We start from the raw sequence: 26,018 nt of genomic DNA, 5'->3' as shown, positions 1-26,018 counted from the left end.
CCCCTACAGAGGAATTTCAACTGGGTCGTTTCCTGCATTTCCTGCAAACAGGACTGTCTATGGGCCTAAAATTAGGGTCCATTAAGGTTCAAATTTCGGCCCTGTCGATTTTCTTCCAGAAAGAACTGGCTTCAGTTCCTGAAGTTCAGACGTTTGTCAAGGGGGTACTGCATATACAGCCTCCTTTTGTGCCTCCAGTGGCACCTTGGGATCTCAATGTAGTTTTGGGGTTCCTAAAATCACATTGGTTTGAACCACTCACCACTGTGGACTTAAAATATCTCACATGGAAAGTGGTAATGCTGTTGGCCCTGGCTTCAGCCAGGCGTGTCTCAGAATTGGCGGCTTTATCCTATAAAAGCCCTTACCTAATTTTTCATACGGACAGGGCAGAATTGAGGACTTGTCCTCAATTTCTCCCTAAGGTGGTTTCAGCGATTCACTTGAACCAGCCTATTGTGGTATCTGCGGCTACTAGGGACTTGGAGGACTCCAAGTTGCTGGACGTAGTCAGGGCCCTGAAAATATATGTTTCCAGGACGGCTGGAGTCAGAAAATCTGACTCGCTGTTTATCCTGTATGCACCCAACAAGCTGGGTGCTCCTGATTCTAAGCAGACTATTGCTCGTTGGATTTGTAGTACAATTCAGCTTGCACATTCTGTGGCAGGCCTGCCACAGCCAAAATCTGTAAAAGCCCATTCCACAAGGAATGTGGGCTCATCTTGGGCGGCTGCCCGAGGGGTCTCGGCTTTGCAACTTTGCCGAGCGGCTACTTGGTCAGGGGCAAACACGTTTGCTAAATTCTACAAATTTGATACCCTGGCTGAGGAGGACCTGGAGTTCTCTCATTCGGTGCTGCAGAGTCATCCGCACTCTCCCGCCCGTTTGGGAGCTTTGGTATAATCCCCATGGTCCTTACGGAGTTCCCAGCATCCACTAGGACGTCAGAGAAAATAAGAATTTACTTACCGATAATTCTATTTCTCGTAGTCCGTAGTGGATGCTGGGCGCCCATCCCAAGTGCGGATTGTCTGCAATACTTGTACATAGTTATTGTTACAAAAATCGGGTTATTATTGTTGTGAGTCATCTTTTCAGAGGCTCCTCTGTTATCATGCTGTTAACTGGGTTCAGATCACAGGTTGTACGGTGTGATTGGTGTGGCTGGTATGAGTCTTACCCGGGATTCAAAATCCTTCCTTATTGTGTACGCTCGTCCGGGCACAGTATCCTAACTGAGGCTTGGAGGAGGGTCATAGGGGGAGGAGCCAGTGCACACCAGGTAGTCCTAAAGCTTTACTTTTGTGCCCAGTCTCCTGCGGAGCCGCTATTCCCCATGGTCCTTACGGAGTTCCCAGCATCCACTACGGACTACGAGAAATAGAATTATCGGTAAGTAAATTCTTATTTTAGCAATTAACCAAGGTGTTTGGGGGAGCTAAATGTGTATACTAAATGAGATGTATGTATGTATGTATGTATGTATGTATGTATGGAGTGAGAGGGATGTTGGAACAAGGTGGGATTGTTGTGGTGACCGAATGGGATGGTTGTGGGCACTGAGTGGGATGGGTGCACCGCACAACTGATCAGACCTTCAGTTGCATAGACTGCATGTATGTATTCCAATGATCACACAAATCTGTGAATTAGCAGCGCCACCATTGTGTGAGTGACCGCAATCTCACTCTGTGAGAGTGCTGAATCTGCACTTACCCACAGGCTGTGATGACATACCATGGGCCAAATGCAATATAGTGAGAGTTTCAGAAAGTGAGATATTTGGTAAGGTTTTTCAGGGTTTTTTTAAAAGTGGCAATCATTCACACTGCAAAACCAGGTTGATCTTGCTGTGTAAATTATGGCCACTTTAAAAAAAACTGCAAAATATTACCAAATCTCTCACTTTTTGAAACTCTCACTTTATTACATTTGGCCCCATTTCTCTATTGCGCAAGGAACACGTCCGTTAAGGCGTCAGCCTTAATGATCGGAATTTCATTGCTTTTTGGAGTTGCAACAGGTTTCTGAAATACCATATCATGTGTAAAAAGCCTTAATGGGACATTTGAAACTGTAAGGTTTTTTGTCTATGTAATATATTATAAAAATATATATAGAATTTAGTACTATATCCTACAACGTGTAGGAAAAAGGCACTCTCCAGATTAATTCATTCAAAATCTTCACATATTTTATTGCATTCAGGTTAAGTACAGCCAAATATAGCCAATGTTTCCTTTCTCATTGGAATCTTTTTCAAGGCAGAAAAGGTATGTTTGCAATACAGAAAATTAAAATAAAATATTCTATTATGGGAGATTCATAGATGACCTTTTCATACTCTGGCATGTCTCTGAAGATGCATTCTTGCAGATGATAAATGATCTGAACCAACTCTGTAAACCGATCAAGTTCACACACACTGGATCACACCAGTATTAGCTTCTTGGACATTACTATTTTTAAGCATAATGGGACACTAGAGACGACCCTTTATTGCATACCCTCGGACCGCAACACATGTCTACTTGCATCTAGCCATCATCCGTCGGAGTTGAGATAGTCTATCAATATCTCAATACTTACGTGTTCTTCGTAACAATACCACCAAAACAAAACAGAAGGAACAGGTCTAAGAAATTCAAGATTCATTGCAATAGGCTACTCCCCAAGTTTACCTGATAAATGCCTCACAAGAGACAAAAAGAGGATGCAATCACCAATCCAGATCACTAAACAAATCAGACCACTATGTGTTACTGAATTCAACAACAAATCTCGATTAGTCGGCATTGGCCTATCATCAAGACAGACAATGCCCTACCATTCCTTCATTCACAACCACCCATGATGGCATTTCGCCATGGGCCGAACCTTAAACAACAACTACTTTGCCAACAACTTAAGCCCAACAGGCCATCCACAGTAACTGATTTAATGAAATTACGTCCCGGTTGCCATATATGCAGTGGATGTGTGCTGCCTGTAGTTCATTAGCACCAGGCGTAACACTTACACATACTCATAACGGGAGAAACATAACCATCACATGGAGACTTCAAGACTTCACTGCAAACTTGATTTTGTGGTCTTTATCCTCATTTGCCCCTTGTGGCTTATATTACGTTGGCCCCACCACGCCCTGCTTTCATGACAGAATGGCAAAATATCGCCTATCAATTAGTCAAGCACTGCAATCCTGAAACTGTCAAACCAGTGGCCAGACACGTTGCACAGTTGGGTCATCAAGTAGCCCCCTTGAATTGCAAACTCTTAGTTTCCACCACCACCACCAAGATGAGCGGACTGTACTATTTTATTGAAAAAGAAAGTAAGTTATTGGATACACCACCTGGACACTGTTCAACCAAAGGGCCTTAAAGAGCACAAACCATATAACATTCTTTCTCTGACGTCCTAGTGGATGCTGGGAACTCCGTAAGGACCATGGGGAATAGCGGGCTCCGAAGGAGACTGGGCACTCTAAGAAAGAAGTAGGACTACCTGGTGTGCACTGGCTCCTCCCTCTATGCCCCTCCTCCAGACCTCAGTTAGAATCTGTGCCCGGCTCGAGCTGGATGCACACTAGGGGCTCTCCTGAGCTTCTAGAAAAGAAAGTATATTTAGGTTTTTTTATTTTCAGTGAGATCTGCTGGCAACAGACTCACTGCTATGAGGGACTTAGGGGAGAGAAGCGAACCTACCTGCTTGCAGCTAGGTTGGGCTTCTAGGCTACTGGACACCATTAGCTCCAGAGGGATCGAACACAGGCCCAGCCTCGGTCGTCCGGTCCCGGAGCCGCGCCGCCGTCCTCCTTGCAGAGCCAGAAGCAAGAAGAACGTCCAGGAAATCGGCGGCTGAAGACTCCGGTCTTCATTAAGGTAGCGCACAGCACTGCAGCTGTGCGCCATTGCTCCCCATGCACACCTCACACTCCGGTCACTGATGGGTGCAGGGCGCTGGGGGGGGGCGCCCTGGGCTGCAATAAGATTACCTTACAGTGGCAAAAAATACACATAATATAGTCATTAAGACTATATATGTGTAAAATCCCCTGCCATATATCCATAAAAAAAGCGGGAGAAGTCCGCCGTGAAGGGGGCGGGGCTATCTCCCTCAGCACACTGGCGCCATTTCCTCTCACAGCTCCGCTGGAAGGACGCTCCCCAGGCTCTCCCCTGCAGTTTCCAGGCTCAATAGGGTAAAAAAGAGAGGGGGGGCACTAAATTTAGGCGCAAATACTAATATATATATATATATATATATATATATATATATATATATATATATATATATATAAAATCTGCTATAGGGTAAAATCACTCATTATAGTGTACATCCTTGTGATTTATAGCGCTGTGGTGTGTGCTGGCATACTCTCTCTCTGTCTCCCCAAAGGACTTTGTGGGGTCCTGTCCTCAGTCAGAGCATTCCCTGTGTGTGTGCAGAGTGTCGGTAAGGCTGTGTCGACATGTTTGATGAGGAGGCTTATGTGGAGGCGGAGCAGGTGCCGATAAATGTGATGTCACCCCCTGCGGGGTCGACACCTGAGTGGATGGATATGTGGAAGGAATTACGTGACAGTGTCAACTCCTTACATAAGAGGTTTGATGACATAGCAGATGTGGGACAGCCGGCTTCTCAGTCCGTGCCTGCCCAGGCGTCTCAAAAGCCATCAGGGGCTCAAAAACGCCCGCTACCTCAGATGGCAGACACAGATGTCGACACGGATACTGACTCCAGTGTCGACGACGATGAGACTAGTGTACATTCCAATAGGGCCATCCGTTACATGATTACGGCAATGAAAAATGTGTTGCACATTTCTGACATTAGCCCTGGTACCACAAAAAAGGGTATTATGTTTGAGGAGAAAAAGCAACCTGTGGTTTTTCCCCCTTCTGAAGAGTTAAATGAAGTGTGTGATGAAGCGTGGGTTTCCCCCGATAAGAAACTGGTAATTTCCAAAAAGTTACTAAGGGCGTACCCTTTCCCGCCAGAGGATAGGATACGTTGGGAGACATCCCCTAGGGTGGATAAAGCGCTCACACGCTTGTCAAAGAAGGTGGCACTACCGTCTCCGGATACGGCCGCCCTAAAGGAGCCTGCGGATAGAAAGCAGGAGGCTATCCTGAAGTCTCTATATACACACTCAGGTATTATACTGAGACCGGCTATTACTTCAGCATGGATGTGCAGTGCTGCAGCTGCGTGGTCAGATTCCCTGTCTGATAACATTGATACCCTTGACAGGGACACTATATTGCTAACTGTAGAGCATATAAAAGACGTAGTCTTATACATGAGAGATGCACAGAGGGATATTTGCCAACTGGCATCTAGAATAAATGCAATGTCCATTTCTGCCAGGAGAGTATTATGGACTCGGCAGTGGACAGGTGATGCGGATTCTAAAAGGCACATGGAGGTTTTGCCTTACAAGGGTGAGGAATCGTTTGGGGATGGTCTCTCGGACCTCGTTTCCACAGCTACGGCTGGGAAGTCGACATTTTTACCCCATGTTCCCTCACAGCCAAAGAAAGCACCGTATTATCAGGTACAGTCCTTTCGGCCCCAGAAAGGCAAGCGGGTTAAAGGTACGTCCTTTCTGCCCAGAGGCAGAGGTAGGGGGAAAAAGCTGCACCAAACAGCAAGTTCCCAGGAACAAAAGTCCTCTCCCGCTTCCTCTAAGTCCACCGCATGACGCTGGGGCTCCACAGGTGGAGCCAGGTGCGGTGGGGGCCCGTCTCCGGAACTTCAGCGACCAGTGGGTTCGCTCACGGGTGGATCCCTGGATTCTACAAGTGGTATCTCAGGGGTACAAGTTGGAATTCCAGACGTCTACCCCTCGCCGTTTCCTCAAATCAGCCTTGCCAACTACTCCCCCAGACAGGGAGGCGGTGCTGTAGGCGATTCACAAGCTGTACTCCCAGCAGGTGATAACCAAAGTACCCCTCCTTCAACAGGGACGGGGTTACTATTCCACAATGTTTGTGGTACCGAAACCGGACGGTTCGGTGAGACCCATTTTAAATTTGAAATCCTTGAACACTTATATAAGAAGGTTCAAGTTCAAAATGGAATCGCTCAGGGCGGTTATTGCAAGCCTGGACGAAGGGGATTACATGGTATCACTGGACATCAAGGATGCTTACCTGCATGTCCCCATTTACCCTCCTCACCAGGAGTACCTCAGATTTGTGGTACAGGACTGTCATTACCAATTCCAGACGTTGCCGTTTGGTCTGTCCACGGCACCGAGGGTATTTACCAAGGTAATGGCCGAAATGATGATACTCCTTCGAAAAAAGGGAGTTATAATTATCCCGTACTTGGACGATCTCCTTATAAAGGCGAGGTCCAGGGAACATTTGTTGTTCGGAGTAGCACTAGCTCGGGAAGTGCTACAACAGCACGGCTGGATCCTGAATATTCCAAAGTCGCAGCTGGTTCCTACAACGCGTCTACTGTTCCTCGGGATGGTTCTGGACACAGAACAGAAAAAGGTGTTTCTCCCGGAGGAGAAGGCCAAGGAGTTGTCATCTCTAGTCAGAGACCTCCTAAAACCAAAACAGGTGTCGGTGCACCACTGCACGCGAGTCCTGGGAAAGATGGTAGCTTCTTACGAAGCAATTCCATTCGGAAGGTTCCATGCAAGGATCTTTCAGTGGGATCTGTTGGACAAGTGGTCCGGATCGCATCTTCAGATGCATCGGCTGATAACCCTGTCTCCAAGGACCAGGGTGTCGCTGTTGTGGTGGCTGCAGAGTGCTCATCTTCTAGAGGGCCGCAGATTCGGCATACACTACTGGGTCCTGGTGACCACGGATGCCAGCCTTCGAGGTTGGGGGGCAGTCACACAGGGAAGAAACTTCCAAGGACTATGGACGAGTCAGGAGACTTCCCTACACATAAATATTCTGGAACTAAGGGCCGTTTACAATGCCCTAAGTCAGGCAAGTCCCCTGCTTCAACACCAGCCGGTGCTGATCCAGTCAGACAACATCACGGCGGTTGCCCATGTAAACCGTCAGGGCGGCACAAGAAGCAGGATGGCGATGGCAGAAGCCACAAGGATTCTCCGATGGGCGGAAAATCATGTGTTAGCACTGTCAGCAGTGTTCATTCCGGGAGTGGACAACTGGGAAGCAGACTTCCTCAGCAGGCACGACCTCCACCCGGGAGAGTGGGGACTTCATCCAGAAGTCTTCCAAATGATTGTACGCCATTGGGAAAGGCCACAGGTGGACATGATGGCATCCCGCCTCAACAAAAAGCTAAAAAGATATTGCGCCAGGTCAAGGGACCCTCAGGCGATAGCTGTGGACGCTCTAGTGACACCGTGGGTGTACCAGTCTGTTTATGTGTTCCCTCCTCTGCATCTCATACCCAAGGTACTGATAATAATAAGAAGGAGAGGAGTAAGAACTATACTTGTGGTTCCGGATTGGCCAAGAAGAGCTTGGTATGCAGAACTTCAAGAAATGATCTCAGAGGACCCATGGCCTCTGCCGCTCAGACAGGACCTGCTGCAGCAGGGGCCCTGTCTGTTCCAATACTTACCGCGGCTGCGTTTGACGGCATGGTGGTTGAACACCGGATCCTAAAAGAAAAGGGCATTCCGGAGGAAGTCATTCCTACGCTGATTAAAGCTAGGAAAGATGTGACCGTACGACATTAGCACCGCATATGGCGAAAATATGTTGCTTGTTGTGAGGCCAGGAAGGCCCCAACGGAGGAATTTCAGCTCGGTCGATTTCTGCACTTCCTACAGTCAGGAGTGACTATGGGCCTAAAATTGGGTTCCATTAAGGTCCAGATCTCGGCTCTGTCGATTTTCTTCCAAAAAGAACTGGCTTCACTGCCTGAAGTTCAGACTTTTGTTAAAGGAGTGCTGCATATTCAGCCCCCTTTTGTGCCTCCAGTGGCACCGTGGGATCTCAACGTGGTGTTGGATTTCCTAAAGTCGCATTGGTTTGAGCCACTTAAAACCGTGGAGCTAAAATACCTCACGTGGAAAGTGGTCATGCTGTTGGCCTTGGCGTCGGCCAGGCGTGTATCAGAATTGGCGGCTTTGTCATGTAAAAGCCCTTATCTGATTTTTCATATGGATAGGGCGGAATTGAGGACTCGTTCCCAATTCCTTCCTAAGGTGGTTTCAGCTTTTCATGTGAACCAACCTATTGTGGTGCCTGCGGCTACTCGGGACTTGGAGGATTCCAAGTTACTGGACGTAGTCAGGGCCCTGAAAATATATGTTTCCAGGACGGCTGGAGTCAGGAAAACTGACTCGCTATTTATCCTGTATGCACCCAACAAGCTGGGTGCTTCTGCTTCTAAGCAGACTATTGCTCGCTGGATCTGTAGCACGATTCAACTTGCACATTCTGTGGCTGGACTGCCGCATCCTAAATCTGTAAAAGCCCATTCCACGAGGAAAGTGGGCTCTTCTTGGGCGGCTGCCCGAGGGGTCTCGGCTTTACAACTTTGCCGAGCTGCTACTTGGTCGGGTTCAAACACATTTGCAAAATTCTACAAGTTTGATACCCTGGCTGAGGAGGACCTTGAGTTTGCTCATTCGGTGCTGCAGAGTCATCCGCACTCTCCCGCCCGTTTGGGAGCTTTGGTATAATCCCCATGGTCCTTACGGAGTTCCCAGCATCCACTAGGATGTCAGAGAAAATAAGAATTTACTCACCGGTAATTCTATTTCTCGTAGTCCGTAGTGGATGCTGGGCGCCCATCCCAAGTGCGGATTGTCTGCAATACTTTGTATATAGTCATTGCCTAACTAAAGGGTTATTGTTATGAGCCATCTGTTCGTGAGGCTCAGTTGTTGTTCATACTGTTAACTGGATATAGTATCACGAGTTGTACGGTGTGATTGGTGTGGCTGGTATGAGTCTTACCCGGGATTCCAAATCCCTTCCTTATTGTGTCAGCTCTTCCGGGCACAGTTTCCCTAACTGAGGCCTGGAGGAGGGGCATAGGGGGAGGAGCCAGTGCACACCAGATAGTCCTAATTCTTTCTTAGAGTGCCCAGTCTCCTTCGGAGCCCGCTATTCCCAATGGTCCTTACGGAGTTCCCAGCATCCACTACGGACTACGAGAAATAGAATTACCGGTGAGTAAATTCTTATTTTATTTTATTTTTTAGCTTGCATTATTTTAGGTGGATATTTTGAATTAACATATCATACCATTATGATTTATCTTCTAATATTCTTCCTCTACAGTTACAGATTTATTAGATTTGATATATCCACCTATATTTCAAGTTTACATCCACTATAGGGACCTGAATTGACTCGTCACACCACCATGATTCCTCTTCAAGCCTCATTCATCTACAGTTACAAATTCATTAGACTTGAGATATCTACCCATATCAAAACATTCATATCCTCTATTATAGCTTTCGTGTAAATCTAATGTTGGTGAGAAACCCTAAATGCTCCGCCTGTTTATATTATATTATATTATAATATTATTTTTTTATATATATATTTATGACACGCTCTAATAGATTCCTGTCTATATACCTATATCCTACATTCGGCCCCCTTTCAGATATGGTAGCACCTATCTGTAATAGTGACCACCTGTATACATATTTCGTCTCCCTTTAAGCACCAGCTAACATTAGCAGCCATACACATATATAAAGATTACACCCGCGCAACTAGATGCACACATTGTATTGCACATTGATGCTCCACTTCCAGTTTCGGATGCCAGACCGTGCCTCACTTCTGGGAGATCAGAGGACGCCAGCTCCACACTTCCAGGAATCTAACACACTGCGCCACTTCCGGTCACGGCGGATTGTGATTAACAGAGCCCTTAGGGCCTCTACTGAATAGCCCCGACATGCCAGCGTGACCAGTGCTTCAGATGCACTATACATTTACTTTAAAAAAAACAAACACATTTTTGTCCCTTTTCTACATATATTTGCAAAGCTGCTTCGTCTTTGGATGCAGCAGTTATGCTAATATATGCTAATGCCACTGGAGGCAGATGGAAAAAAGACACCTTGGTATGCCTCTCCTGGAGCCATGAAATCTGTGTCGGAAGACGTAGACCCTGACCTAGGCATGCCTAAAAATGAAAAAAGGGGTCGACGTGTCTCCATTGTGGTCACAGTCATCGCCCACTCTGACAGGCTGTGGCTTAAGCACTGTTGTGGGTGACTATACAGGACTGTTCAAGACTTGAAATTGTGTATGCTTCATGTACTACATTGTTGTTCATCTTTGTTTTGAAAGGACTTCTGGGCATTCCTTCCTTCCCCATCTGTTGGCTAATAGTACATTGCATGGGAGCATGCTCACTTTCCCTATGTGGGTGCTGCGGTACAAAGCAAAGCTGTTTGATTCGTATTTATTTTAAAGAGTTATGGATGGATTTAGATCTCAAGTGCTGCTAGCTTTAGGTCTCTGCGCTAGATATGTGGTTCCATATTTGATATACAGATTGCTAGGGATAAGTTATACTGAAAGGAAGTTGTCCAAAAATGTATTGTACGTTTACGTAATGAAGTTTCTCTATCGTCCTAAGTGGATGCTGGGGTTCCTGAAAGGACCATGGGGAATAGCGGCTCCGCAGGAGACAGGGCACAAAAGTAAAGCTTTTACAGGTCAGGTGGTGTGTACTGGCTCCTCCCCCTATGACCCTCCTCCAGACTCCAGTTAGATTTTTGTGCCCGGCCGAGAAGGGTGCAATTCTAGGTGGCTCTCATAAAGAGCTGCTTAGAGAGTTTAGCTTAGGTTTTTTATTTTACAGTGATTCCTGCTGGCAACAGGATCACTGCAACGAGGGACAGAGGGGAGAAGAAGTGAACTCACCTGCGTGCAGGATGGATTGGCTTCTTGGCTACTGGACATGAAGCTCCAGAGGGACGATCACAGGTACAGCCTGGATGGTCACCGGAGCCACGCCGCCGGCCCCCTTGCAGATGCTGAAACGAGAAGAGGTCCAGAATCGGCGGCTGAAGACTCCTGCAGTCTTCTTAAGGTAGCGCACAGCACTGCAGCTGTGCGCCATTTTCCTCTCAGCACACTTCACACGGCAGTCACTGAGGGTGCAGGGCGCTGGGAGGGGGGCGCCCTGGGAGGCAAATGAAAACCTTTAAAAAGGCTAAAAATACCTCACATATAGCCCCAGAGGCTATATGGAGATATTTACCCCTGCCTAAATGTACTAAATAGCGGGAGACGAGCCCGCCGAAAAAGGGGCGGGGCCTATCTCCTCAGCACACGGCGCCATTTTCTGTCACAGCTCCGCTGGTCAGGAAGGCTCCCAGGTCTCTCCCCTGCACTGCACTACAGAAACAGGGTATAACAGAGAGGGGGGGCAAAATAAATGGCAATATATTAATATAAAAGCAGCTATAAGGGAGCACTTAATCATAAGGCTATCCCTGTCATATATAGCGCTTTTTGGTGTGTGCTGGCAGACTCTCCCTCTGTCTCCCCAAAGGGCTAGTGGGTCCTGTCTTCGTATAGAGCATTCCCTGTGTGTCTGCTGTGTGTCGGTACGTGTGTGTCGACATGTATGAGGACGTTATTGGTGTGGAGGCGGAGCAATTGCCAAATATGAGGATGTCACCTCCTAGGGGGTCGACACCAGAATGGATGCCTTTATTTGTGGAATTACGGGATAGCTTCAACTCGCTTAAGCAGTCGTTTGCCGACATGAGGCGGCCGGACACTCAATTAGTGCCTGTCCAGGCGCCTCAAACACCGTCAGGGGCTGTAAAACGCCCCTTGCCTCAGTCGGTCGACACAGACCCAGACACAGGCACTGATTCCGGTGGTGAAGGTGACAAATCAACCGTATTTTCCAGTAGGGCCACACGTTATATGATTTTGGCAATAAAGGAGATGTTACATTTAGCTGATACTACAGGTACCACTAAACAGGGTATTATGTGGGGTGTGAAAAAACTACCAGTAGTTTTTACCGAATCAGAAGAATTAAATGACGTGTGTGATGAAGCGTGGGGTGCCCCGATAAAAAACTGCTAATTTCAAAGAAGTTATTGGCTTTATACCCTTTCCCGCCAGAGGTTAGGGAGCGCTGGGAAACACCTCCTAGGGTGGACAAAGCGCTAACACGCTTATCAAAACAAGTGGCGTTACCCTCTCCTGAGACGGCCGCACTTAAAGATCCATCAGATAGGAGGATGGAAAATATCCAAAAAGGTATATACACACATGCAGGTGTTATACTACGACCAGCTATTGCGACTGCCTGGATGTGCAGTGCTGGGGTAGTTTGGTCAGAGTCCCTGATCGAAAATATTGATACCCTGGACAGGGACAATATTTTACTGTCGTTAGAACAAATAAAGGATGCATTTCTTTATATGCGTGATGCACAGAGAGATATCTGCACACTGGCATCACGGGTAAGTGCTATGTCCATTTCGGCCAGAAGAGCTTTATGGACACGACAGTGGACAGGCGATGCGTAGAGGAGTTATTTGGGGTCGGTCTATCGGATTTGGTGGCCACGGCTACGGCCGGGAAATCCACCTTTCTACCTCAAGTCACTCCCCAACAGAAAAAGGCACCGACCTTTCAACCGCAGCCCTTTCGTTCTTTTAAAAATAAGAGAGCAAAGGGCTATTCATATCTGCCACGAGGCAGAGGACGAGGGAAGAGACAGCAACAGGCAGCTCCTTCCCAGGAACAGAAGCCCTCCCCGGCTTCTACAAAAGCCTCAGCATGACGCTGGGGCTTCGCAAGCGGACTCGGGGGCGGTAGGCGGTCGTCTCAAGAATTACAGCGCGCAGTGGGCTCACTCGCAGGTAAATCCCTGGATCCTGCAGATAATATCTCAGGGGTACAGGTTGAAATTAGAGACAGAGCCACCTCGCCGTTTCCTGAAGTCTGCTTTACCAACGTCCCCCTCAGAAAGGGAGACGGTTTTGGAAGCCATTCACAAGCTGTATTCTCAGCAGGTGATAGTCAAGGTACCTCTTCTACAACAAGGGAAGGGGTATTATTCCACTCTTTTTGTGGTACCGAAGCCGGATGGCTCGGTAAGGCCTATTCTAAATCTGAAGTCCTTGAACCTGTACATAAAGAAGTTCAAGTTCAAGATGGAGTCACTCAGAGCAGTGATAGCGAACCTGGAAGAAGGGGACTTTATGGTATCCTTGGACATCAAGGATGCGTATCTCCACGTTCAAATTACCCCTCACACCAGGGGTACCTCAGGTTCGTTGTACAAAACTGTCACTATCAGTTTCAGACGCTGCCGTTTGGTTTGTCCACGGCACCTCGGGTCTTTACAAAGGTAATGGCCGAGATAATATTTCTTCTTCGAAGAAAAGGCGTATTAATTACCATACTTGGACGATCTCCTAATAAGGGCAAGGTCCAGAGAACAGCTAGAGATGGGTTTAGCACTATCTCAAGAGGTGCTAAAGCAGCACGGATGGATTCTGAATATTCCAAAATCCCAATTAATGCCGACAACTCGTCTGCTGTTCCTGGGGATGATTCTGGACACAGTTCGGAAAAAGGTTTTTTCTTCCCGAAGAAAAAGCCAAGGAGTTATCTGACCTGGTCAGGAACCTCCTAAAACCAGGAAAGGTGTCTGTACATCAATGCACAAGAGTCCTGGGAAAAAATGGTAGCTTCTTACGAAGCAATCCCTTTCGGCAGATTCCATGCAAAGGGATCTGTTGGACAAATGGTCAGGGTCGCATCTTCAGATGCACCTGCGGATAACCCTGTCGCCGAGGACAAGGGTATCCCTTCTGTGGTGGTTGCAGGAGGCTCATCTATTGGAGGGCCGCAGATTCGGCATGCAGGATTGGATCCTGGTGACCACGGATGCCAGCCTGAGAGGCTGGGGAGCAGTCACACAGGGAAGAAATTTCCAGGGAGTGTGGTCGAGCCTGAAAAAGTCTCTTCACATAAGCATTCTGGAACTAAGAGCAATCTACAATGCTCTAAGCCAGGCGGAACCTCTGCTTCAAGGAAGACCGGTGTTGATCCAGTCGGACAACATCACGGCAGTCGCCCATGTAAACAGACAGGGCGGCACAAGAAGCAGGAGGGCAATGGCAGAAGCTGCCAGGATTCTTCGCTGGGCGGAGAATCACGTGATAGCACTGTCAGCAGTATTCATCCCGGGCGTGGACAACTGGGAAGCAGACTTCCTCAGCAGACACGACCTTCACCCGGGAGAGTGGGTACTTCATCCAGAAGTTTTCCACATGCTATTAAACCGTTGGGTAAAACCAATGGTGGACATGATGGCGTCTCGCCTCAACAAAACACTGGACAGGTATTGCGCCAGGTCAAGAGATCCGCAGGCAATAGCTGTGGACGCGCTGGTAACACCTTGGGTGTACCAGTCGGTATATGTGTTTCCTCCTCTGCCTCTCATACCAAAGGTATTGAGGATTATACGGCAAAGAGGAGTAAGACTAGTGGCTCCGGATTGGCCAAGAAGGACTTGGTACCCGGAACTTCAAGAGATGGTCACGGACGATCCGTGACCTCTACTTCTGAGAAGGGACCTGCTTCAGCAGGGTCCTTGTCTTTTTCAAGACTTACCGCGGCTGCGTTTGACGGCATGGCGTTTGAATGCCAGATCCTAAAAGGAAAAGGCATTCCAGAAGAAGTCATTCCTACCTTGATAAAGGCAAGGAAGGAAGTCACCGCGAAGCATTATCGCCGTATTTGGCGAAAATATGTTGCGTGGTGCGAGCAGCGGAGTGCTCCGATGGAGGAATTTCAACTGGGTCGTTTTCCTACATTTCCTGCAATCAGGATTGTCTATGGGTCTCAAATTGGGATCTATTAAGGTTCAAATTTCGGCCCTATCAATATTCTTCCAAAAAGAATTGGCCTCAGTCCCTGAGGTCCAGATTTTTATCAAAGGAGTACTGCATATACAGCCTCCTGTGGTGCCTAAGGTGGCACCGTGGGATCTAAATGTAGTTTTAGATTTCCTCAAATCCAATTGGTTTGAACCACTAAAGAATGTGGATTTGAAATATCTCACATGGAAAGTGACTATGTTACTGGCCCTGGCTTCGGCCGGGAGAGTATCTGAACTGGCGGCTTTGTTTTATAAAAGTCCTTATTTAATTTTCCATTCGACATAGGGCAGAGCTGCGGACGCGTCCGCATTTTCTCCCTAAGGTGGTATCAGCGTTTCACCTGAACCAGCCTATTGTAGTGCCTGCGGCTACAGACGACTTGAAGGACTCCAAGTTGTTGGACGTTGTCAGAGCCTTAAAAATATACATTTAAAGGACGGCTGGAGTCAGAAAATCTGACTCGCTGTTTATACTGTATGCACCCAACAAGTTGGGTGCACCTGCTTCTAAGCAGTCGATTGCTCGTTGGATTTGTAACAAAATTCAACTTGTACTTTCTGTGGCAGGCCTGCCACAGCCTAAATCTGTTAAGGCCCATTCCACAAGGAAGGTGGGCTCATCTTGGGCGGCTGCCCGAGGGGTCTCGGCATTACAACTCTGCCGAGCAGCTACGTGGTCAGGGGAGAACACGTTTGTAAATTTTTACAAATTTGATACCCTGGCATAGGAGGACCTGGAGTTCTCTCATTCGGTGCTGCAGAGTCATCCGCACTCTCCCGCCCGTTTGGGAGCTTTGGTATAATCCCCATGGTCCTTTCAGGAACCCCAGCATCCACTTAGGACGATAGAGAAAATAAGAATTTACTTACCGATAATTCTATTTCTCGGAGTCCGTAGTGGATGCTGGGCGCCCATCCCAAGTGCGGATTATCTGCAATACTTGTACATAGTTATTGTTAACTAATTCGGGTTATTGTTTAGGAAGCCATCTTTCAGAGGCTCCTCTGTTATCATACTGTTAACTGGGTTTAGATCACAAGTTGTACGGTGTGATTGGTGTGGCTGGTATGAGTCTTACCCGGGATTCAAAATCCTCCCTTATTGTGTACGCTCGTCCGGGCACAGTACCTAACTGGAGTCTGGAGGAGGGTCATAGGGGGAGGAGCCAGTACACACCACCTGACCTGTAAAAGCTTTACTTTTGTGCCCTGTCTCCTGCGGAGCCGCTATTCCCCATGGTCCTTTCAGGAACCCCAGCATCCACTACGGACTCCGAGAAATAGAATTATCGGTAAGTAAATTCTTATTTTTAAATTTAAGTTTTTTTTATTTTTATTATGTTTTTTAAATTTCTATTTACTTGAGCATTTTTTGGTTCTGTCTCCCAGGGGGTATGGTCGCACCTTTTTCAGCTGCACTTCGGCACATACATGCACAGGTGATGGCAATGCAATGGTCACACGAGCTGGGCTTCCTTGCCAAGATTTGGAGTTTGTACAGTTTCACCCAACAGGTACAATCTAGTTTTGTATCTTTAATAACTTGTATCTAATCATTTTTTCATTACTTTGTGAGGATGCAGGCAGCCCATTTATAAGGAGATACTTCCTTAGCTAATATGTGGTATTGCAAGCGCTTATACAGGAATTATTAATAATTCAGTAATGCATATTGCTTTGCAAGATTTAAACAGATAGCAAGAAATGCAATTGTTAGAAAATCCAGTGTTAAATATTTTTCATGAAGCATAAAAGTTTGGATATAGTTGCTTATGACAACTGAAGTTCACTGACAAGTGTTTTTATCGTAGCACACCTGGTTATATATACTATATTCATCTTATTTCAATCAGAATGTCTCCTTAATTGGACTATGGGCAAGATTCAGGTGTTTGAGTTGCTGGCAGCCAGTAGATGGCGCCTGCATTTCAGCTCACTTTTCCCGGGGGTGACTATCTGAAATGAGCAAAAAGTGACCCGTTTACGCACCCAAATGGGATTTTTCGCACCTCGCCCATTACTTTTAGTCTGGTTTAGCTGCTTTATATGGCTAAACATGACCTCTCTGGGTGTGATCAGTGCTATAAAAAAATAATTGAATATTGCCCACCCCCTTCTCCGAATCTCCCGTCACTTTAGACTGGAGATCAGGCACGATAAAACAATGAATCTCACCCTAAATGTTTTATCTGCTCCAAACATTATCAATTTGCCATTAACTCATGAGACTAATTTTATAAGAATAAAGGAGAGGCACAGTATGAAAAGTAAAACCATACATGAATGGCATATGTAACCTGTACTAATTATTTTTGTAAGTGTTAGAATTTGTGCCAAAGTTCTTTCTCCGCCACCAAAAGAATAGACTTAGGGGTGCTGGTTTACCAAGACTATTGAGGTTTACTACTTCTGAGGTGGGAGGGTCTTTTTTTGAGAAGAGTTAATGTTTAGATGAGGGTTTCTTAAAAACATTGTCACACAGTCCCAACAGCTCATGTTTTCAGTATTCCTGTCTGACATGGTAATTGCCAACATAGTCAAGTAGACAAAGTCATCTGTGTGATTGAGTACACTGAAAACTGGTGGGGAAAATTAAATGTGCAAAGAAAAACTAGGTCTTCAGCACATGTGCGATATTAAACACAATTTTAAAAGCATTGTTTTTCTTTTTCATCCACTAAGGGTCACTGGAGTACTCTTGGGATATGGACGGTGCAATAGCAGGGGTAGGCACATTTAAATATTTAAATGTGTAACCCTCCTTCCCCTCCATACTCCCCAAGATGCCTCAGTGTTTTTTGTGCCTTCACCAGGGAAGGGCTCATTCTAGAAGTGTCTAGACTACTTTTTTTATAAAGTTTTTCACTTTTGTCTTTTTAATCCACAGTCCCTTCCCAGCTTATTAAGAAGCTTGGGTCCGGGTCTCTGTGTTGCTGATGTGCAGCATAGGCTTGTTGGCGCTCAGACAGAGGAACCCCGCCATAGACCTACATCAGTTATATCTGATTCAGCCTTTGCTGCAAAAGGAGCTGGACAATGCTTAGGAGAAATGCCCCGTCAGAGCCCCCACAGTAAAGAGTTAAAGAGTGGGCAGGCAGCTCACACTGCAGCCGCTCCGTTATGCCAGTTGTTTCTATGAGAGTGGGGTGGTCAGCTTATGCTGCAACCCGCCAGGTGTGGGAACTTAATGTTTTACCAGTATTCATAATGTCTAATCTCTCGCTCCCCACCCGAGTTTCGGTCAGCCACGCTGCTACTCTTTCGCTGTGCTACTGGCGCGTGCCACCCGCCGCTGTGTCATGGCCGCCCACCGTTCTCACTGTAGCGGGTTGGCCGCCGGTCTCTGTCACAATGCCTCAGGCCCCCCCATCTCTGCTCCCCGGCAATAACAGGGGGAGATCGCGGATCACACACGCGGTCAGCTGCCACTGGCCGCATGTCAAAGCTAGCTGGGGCTTCCTGCAGGAAGCACCGCGTCTCTTCTCCAGATCTAGCGGTGGGGGAGATGTAATGGGGTCCCTAGTCCAGCGTTCCCCTCACATAGAGGGTATGGCCATGGATACTGAAAGTAATACAGGCTATTAAGCCTGCAGTAAAGTGCATTATATAGGCATATGTTGTAGACCTATTGGTAGGTTAATATATATACATGTTTAAAAAAACAAACAAAAAAAAAAGCACATGTGGATGCCATTTTATATTAACTTCCTGCTTTTTCCTGCAGGAATTTGGTGTTGGTCCTACAACACACGGCCACTGGAGGGGGCAGGGGTGTTGGTAGGAACTTCAGTGAAGTGCAACTTTAACAGATCCTAGTGTGTATCACGTGTGGGCACTTGGTCTAATACACACTTAATTTCAATGTATTTTACTGAGTCGTGGGGACTTGTGTTGCGATATTGTACTGTCTGTGAGCATGAGAGTAAAACTACTGCATAATCAAAGTCAGCGCTATCTGTTAGTGTGTTACGTGCAGGAACTGTCACTTGCACAGTGTGCCTTGCAAATACGGTTCCAAATAGGTCCTCTGCCCTGATCTTGGCAGATGGCAGGTGTGATGGCTGATTTTAAGTCACTGTTGGCTGCTGCACAAACAAATCATGAGGCAGCCATATCTGATTCTACGTTAGTGACGTCTAAGCAGCTACAGTGGGCTCGGGATATTTCTAGAACTTTTGCAGGTTTTACAAAAGTCCATGTATAGTTCAATTGCTAGGAGTAGTCATTGTTTGTCTTATCATTTACCGCCAGGTATTACAATTCACTGAGTCAAAGTAGACTTTGGCAAAAGATGAAGTGTTATTTGCTAAAAAAACAAAGGGAGATTCTGTGTTTTCCTTTTTCAGATTCTCTTAATAAACAGTTGACGGAAGGTGTCGAAATCCAAATAAATGTTTCTCTAACGTCCTAAGTGGATGCTGGGGACTCCGTAAGGACCATGGGGAATAGCGGCTCCGCAGGAGACTGGGCACAACTACAAAGAAAGCTTTTAGACTACTGGTGTGCACTGGCTCCTCCCACTATGCCCCTCCTCCAGACCTCAGTTAGATTCTTGTGCCTGGCCGAGCTGGATGCACACTAGGGGCTCTCCTGAGCACCTAGAAAGAAAGTATATTTAGTTTTTTTATTTTCAGTGAGATCTGCTGGCAACAGACTCACTGCAGCGAGGGACTAAGGGGAGAAGAAGCGAACCTACCTAACAGGTGGTAGTTTGGGCTTCTTAGGCTACTGGACACCATTAGCTCCAGAGGGATCGACCGCAGGACCCGACCTTGGTGTTCGTTCCCGGAGCCGCGCCGCCGTCCCCCTTACAGAGCCAGAAGCACGAAGAAGGTCCGGAAAATCGGCGGCAGAAGACTTCAGTCTTCACCAAGGTAGCGCACAGCACTGCAGCTGTGCGCCATTGCTCCTCATGTACACCTCATACTTCGGTCACTGATGGGTGCAGGGCGCTGGGGGGGGGGGCGCCCTGAGGGCAATAGATAACACCTTGGCTGGCAAAATATACATCGTATATAGTCCCAGAGGCTATATAGAAGTAAAATTACCCCTGCCAGTATCACAGAAAAAGCGGGAGAAAGTCCGCCGAAAAGGGGGCGGGGCTTCTCCCTCAGCACACTGGCGCCATTTTTCCCTCACAGTTCCGCTGGAAGGAAGCTCCCTGGCTCTCCCCTGCAGTCTGAGAAAACTACAGAAGGGTAAAAAAGAGAGGGGGGGGCACTAAATTTAGGCGCAGTATAGATATATATATATATATGTAATATATATAAAAAAGCAGCTATAGGGAAAACACTCATTGATAGTGGGATCCCAGTGTTATATAGCGCATAGTTTCTCTCTGTCTCCCCAAAGGGCTTTGTGGGGTCCTGTCCTCTGTCAGAGCATTCCCTGTGTGTTTGCGGTGTGTCGGTACGGCTGTGTCGACATGTTTGATGAGGAGGCTTATGTGGAGGCGGAGCAGATGCCTGTAAATGTGATGTCACCCCCTGCGGGGTCGACACCTGAGTGGATGGTGCTGTGGAAGGAATTACGTGATAGTGTCGACTCCTTACATAAAAGGTTTGACGACATACCTAATGTGGGACAGCCGGCTTCTCAGCCTTTGCCTGCCCAGGCGTCTCAAAAACCATCAGGGGCTCTGAAACGCCCGCTACCTCAGATGGTTGACACAGATGTCGACACGGATACTGACTCCAGTGTCGACGACGAAGAGACTAATGTAACTTCCAGTAGGGCCACACGTTACATGATTGAGGCAATGAAAAATGTGTTGCACATTTCTGATGTTACCCCCGGTACCACAAAAAAGGGTATAATGTTTGGAGAGAAAAAACTACCAGTAGCTTTTCCTCCATCTGAAGAGTTAAATGAAGTGTGTGAAGAAGCGTGGGCTTCCCCTGATAAAAAGATGGTAATTTCTAAGAGGTTACTAATGGCGTACCCTTTCCCGCCAGAGGATAGGTCACGCTGGGAAACATCCCCTAGGGTGGATAAAGCGCTCACACGCTTGTCGAAGAAGGTGGCACTACCGTCTCCGGATACGGCCGCCCTGAAGGAATCTGCTGATAGAAAGCAGGAGGCTATCCTGAAATCTATATATACACACACAGGTGTGATACTGAGACCGGCTATAGCTTCAGCCTGGATGTGCAGCACTGCTGCTGCGTGGTCAGATTCCCTGTCAGAAAATAGAGATACCCTAGACAGGGACACTATTTTGCTGAACGTAGAGCATATAAAAGATGCACTTTTATACATGAGGGATGCACAGAGGGATATTTGCCGGCTGGCATCCAAAATTAGTGCAATGTCCATTTCTGCCCGGAGAGGGTTATGGACTCGGCAGTGGACAGGTGATGCAGATTCCAAACGACACATGGAAGTTCTGCCTTATAAGGGTTAGAATTGTTCGGGGATGGTCTCTCGGACCTCGTTTCCACAGCAACAGCTGGGAAGTCTACATTTTTGCCCCATGTTCCCTCACAACCAAAGAAAGCACCGTATTATCAGGTACAGTCCTTTCGGCCCAATAGGGGCAAGCGGGTTAAAGGCGCGTCCTTTCTGCCCAGAGGCAGAGGTAGAGGGAAACAGCTGCAGCATACAGCCAGTTCCCAGGAGCAAAAGTCCTCCCCCGCTTCCTCAAAGTCCACAGCATGACGCTGGGGCTCCACAGGCAGAGCCAGGTACGGTGGGGGCCCGTCTCAAGCATTTCAGCAAGCAGTGGGCTCGCTCACGGGTGGATCCCTGGATCCTTCAAATAGTATCTCAGGGGTACAAACTGGAATTCGAGACGACTCCCCCCCGCCGTTTCCTCAAATCTGCCTTGCCAACCACTCCCTCAGGCAGGGAGGCAGTGTTACAGGCAATTCAAAAGCTGTATTCACAACAAGTGATAGTAAAGGTGCCCCTACTTCAACAAGGAAGGGGTTACTATTCCACAATGTTTGTGGTACCGAAACCGGACGGTTCGGTGAGACCCATTTTAAATTTGAAATCCTTGAACACATATATCAAAAAATTCAAGTTCAAGATGGAATCGCTCAGGGCGGTTTGCGAGCCTGGACGAGGGAGATTACATGGTATCGCCGGACATCAAGGATGCTTACCTACATGTCCCCATTTACCATCCTCACCAGGAGTACCTCAGGTTTGTTGTACAAGATTGTCATTACCAATTCCAGACGTTGCCGTTCGGTCTCTCCACGGCTCCGAGGGTCTTTACCAAGGTAATGGCGGAAATGATGATACTCCTTCGAAGGAAGGGAGTTTTAATTATCCCGTACTTGGACGATCTCCTGATAAAGGCGAGGTCCAGAGAGCAGTTGTTGGTAGGGGTAGCACTATCTCGGGAAGTGCTACAACAGCACGGCTGGATTCTAAACATTCCAAAGTCACAGCTGGTCCCTACGACACGCCTGCTGTTACTAGGGATGGTTCTGGACACAGAACAGAGAAAAGTGTTTCTCCCGGAGGAGAAGGCCAAGGAGCTGTCATCTCTAGTCAGAGGCCTCCTAAAACCAAAACAGGTGTCGGTGCATCACTGCACGCGGATCCTGGGAAAAATGGTAGCTTCCTACGAAGCGATTCCATTCGGCAGGTTTCATGCAAGAACCTTTCAGTGGGACCTGTTGGACAAGTGGTCCGGATCGCATCTTCAGATGCATCGTCTGATAACCCTGTCTCCAAGGACAAGGGTGTCTCTGCTGTGGTGGCTGCAGAGTGCTCATCTTCAAGAGGGCCGCAGATTCGGCATACAGGACTGGGTCCTGGTGACCACGGATGCCAGCCTTCGAGGCTGGGGAGCAGTCACACAGGGAAGAAACTTCCAAGAACTATGGTCAAGTCAGGAGACTTCCCTGCACATAAATATTCTGGAACTAAGGGCCATTTACAATGCCCTAAGTCAGGCAAAACCCCTGCTTCAAAACCAGCCGGTACTGATCCAGTCAGACAACATCACGGCAGTCGCCCATGTAAATCGACAGGGCGGCACGAGAAGCAGGACGGCGATGGCAGAAGCCACAAGGATTCTCCGATGGGCGGAAAATCACGTGTTAGCACTGTCGGCAGTGTTCATTCCGGGAGTGGACAACTGGGAAGCAGACTTCCTCAGCAGGCACGACCTCCACCCGGGAGAGTGGGGACTTCATCCAGAAGTCTTTCAAATGATTGTAAACCAGTGGGAAAAACCACAGGTGGACATGATGGCGTCCCGCCTAAACAAAAAGCTAGAAAAATATTGCGCCAGGTCAAGAGACCCGCAGGCGATAGCTGTGGACGCTCTGGTAACACCGTGGGTGTACCGATCGGTTTATGTGTTCCCTCCTCTTCCTCTCATACCAAAGGTACTGAGGATAATAAGGAGAAGAGGCGTAAGAACTATACTCATTGTTCCGGATTGGCCAAGAAGAGCGTGGTATCCGGAACTTCAAGAAATGATGTCAGAGGACCCATGGCCTCTACCGCTCAGACAGGACCTGCTGCAGCAGGGGCCCTGTCTGTTCCAAGACTTACCGCGGCTGCGTTTGACGGCATGGCGGTTGAACACCGGATCCTGAAGGAAAAGGGCATTCCGGAGGAAGTCATTCCTACGCTGATAAAAGCTAGGAAAGAAGTAACCGCGAACCATTATCACCGCTTATGGCGAAAATATGTTGCGTGGTGTGAGACCAGGAAGGCCCCAACAGAAGAATTTCAGCTGGGCCGGTTCCTGCACTTCCTACAGTCAGGGGTGACTATGGGCCTTAAATTGGGTTCCATTAAGGTCCAGATTTCGGCTCTATCGATTTTCTTCCAGAGAGAATTGGCTTCACTACCTGAAGTTCAGACTTTTGTTAAGGGAGTGCTGCATATTCAGCCCCCTTTTGTGCCTCCAGTTGCACCTTGGGATCTCAACGTGGTGTTGGATTTCCTAAAGTCACATTGGTTTGAGCCACTGAAAACCGTGGATTTAAAATATCTCGCGTGGAAAGTGGTCATGTTGTTGGCCTTGGCTTCGGCCAGGCGGGTTTCAGAATTGGCGGCTTTGTCATGTAAAAGCCCTTATCTGATTTTCCATATGGATAGGGCAGAATTGAGGACTCGTCCCCAGTTTCTCCCCAAAGTGGTATCAGCTTTTCATCTGAACCAACCTATCGTGGTGCCTGCGGCTACGGATGACTTGGAGGCTTCCAAGTTGTTGGATGTAGTCAGGGCCCTAAAAATTTATGTTTCCAGGACAGCTGGAGTCAGGAAGACTGACTCGCTTTTTATCCTGTATGCGCCCAACAAGTTGGGTGCACCTGCTTCTAAGTAGACTATTGCTCGCTGGATCTGTAGTACGATTCAGCTTGCACATTCTGCGGCTGGACTGCCGCATCCTAAATCGGTAAAAGCCCATTCCACAAGGAAAGTGGGCTCTTCTTGGGCGGCTGCCCGAGGGGTCTCGGCTCTTCAACTTTGCCGAGCTGCTACTTGGTCAGGGGCAAACACGTTTGCTAAATTCTCCAAATTTGATACCCTGGCTGAGGAGGACCTTGAGTTCTCTCATTTGGTGCTGCAGAGTCATCCGCACTCTCCCGCCCGTTTGGGAGCTTTGGTATAATCCCCATGGTCCTTACGGAGTCCCCAGCATCCACTTAGGACGTTAGAGAAAATAAGAATTTACTCACCGGTAATTCCTTTTCTCATAGTCCGTAGTGGATGCTGGGTGCCCATCCCAAGTGCGGATTGTCTGCAATACTTGTATATAGTTATTGCTTAACTAAAGGGTTATTGTTGAGCTATCTGTTGAGAGGCTCAGTTGTTATCATGCTGTTAACTGGGTATTGTATCACGAGTTATACGGTGTGATTGGTGTGGCTGGTATGAGTCTTACCCGGGATTCAAAATCCTTCCTAATTGTGTCAGCTCTTCCGGGCACAGTATCTTAACTGAGGTCTGGAGGAGGGGCTTAGTGGGAGGAGCCAGTGCACACCAGTAGTCTAAAAGCTTTCTTTGTAGTTGTGCCCAGTCTCCTGCGGAGCCGCTATTCCCCATGGTCCTTACGGAGTCCCCAGCATCCACTACGGACTATGAGAAATAGAATTACCAGTGAGTAAATTCTTATTTTTCTATGCCAAAGACGATTTTTGTCTAACTATCATTTACCACAGGCTATGAAACTGGATGGGAAATTTCACCACCAGTGGGTTCTTCTGTTTCAAAACTTGCAAAGCCAGTCCCAGCTGCAAAGACACTTAAAAAGCCGTTGGAGCGTAAGCTGAAGCCCATACCATGTATAAAGCAGCAGGGGTGTTGCTTAGACCTGCTTTAGTTGGTTTTTCTGTTCATAAGGCTGTAGTTGCATAGGCGAAACAGCTCAGGTTAGTGCTACAACAGTGTCTTTCCTCAGACCAGCATATACTTCTTACCGTTCACATTTGTGAATCGGCTGAGTAAGTAAGGCTTCAACGGTTGTCGGACAAGTTAGTTCTCGGCTTTCAGCTTCATTGATTGCGGCCCAAAGTGCTCTTTTGTTACCTTCTTGGCAGGCCGAGGCTGTTTCAAAACGAGACTACAGGCGTTGCCTTATACTGGCGATATGTTCTTTAGTCCTCAATGGAACAAATGTATTTCTCATGCTACTGTGGGAAAATCTGTTTTCCTACCATTGAACGCACCTTGTTCGAAACGGACATACGCTGGACCAGCGTTCAAGTCCTTTAGGCCTCAGTTCTTTCGAGGCTGTGCTCAAGGTATAACCGTACTGAGTAGACGTAGAGAAAGTGGTTTTCAGCAAACCCACTACCCGTCGTTAAGACACAAAGCCAGCTGATAACCCAGTGGCATGACGGGCTTCCAGGCGATCTCTGATCTTCAGTTGTAGGAGCACGCCTTTGAATCACTTGACGTGGTGTCAGAAATCCACGGTTGAGTGGATCCGCACTTTAGTGTTCAGAGGTACAAAATAGTTTGATGGTCTACCATCAATGCGGTTTTTCAAGACAGGTCTGCCTATGTCAGCAGATAAGAAGGCAGTTCTGCAGACCGCTATTCAGTCTCTAGTAGATTCAGCAGTTTAAATTCTGGTACCAATACTCCAGCAAGGTCACGGATTTTATTCCAATCTTTTTGTAATGCCAAAGCTGTACGACTCGGTAAGATGGAATCCCTGCGGTCAGTGAGTGCAGGTTTAGAACCACGGGAATT

At 47.5% G+C, this 26,018-nt stretch overlaps 1 protein-coding gene across 1 annotated transcript in view; it reads left to right on the top strand.

Annotated features, from left to right (window-relative positions):
• The window catches only part of SDHA (succinate dehydrogenase complex flavoprotein subunit A), a 294,640-nt gene that overhangs the window by 118,841 nt on the left and 149,781 nt on the right, over positions 1 to 26,018 (top strand). Inside the window, exon 7 of the mRNA XM_063922780.1 lies at positions 16,239 to 16,363. Within this exon, the coding sequence (XP_063778850.1) occupies positions 16,239 to 16,363 (125 nt within the window). The remainder of the gene's footprint in view (positions 1 to 16,238; positions 16,364 to 26,018) is intronic.

The sequence above is a fragment of the Pseudophryne corroboree genome, chromosome 5 (assembly GCF_028390025.1).
Source record: "Pseudophryne corroboree isolate aPseCor3 chromosome 5, aPseCor3.hap2, whole genome shotgun sequence".
Lineage (NCBI taxonomy): Eukaryota > Metazoa > Chordata > Amphibia > Anura > Myobatrachidae > Pseudophryne > Pseudophryne corroboree.
This window is presented reverse-complemented; position numbering and strand designations above follow the sequence as displayed.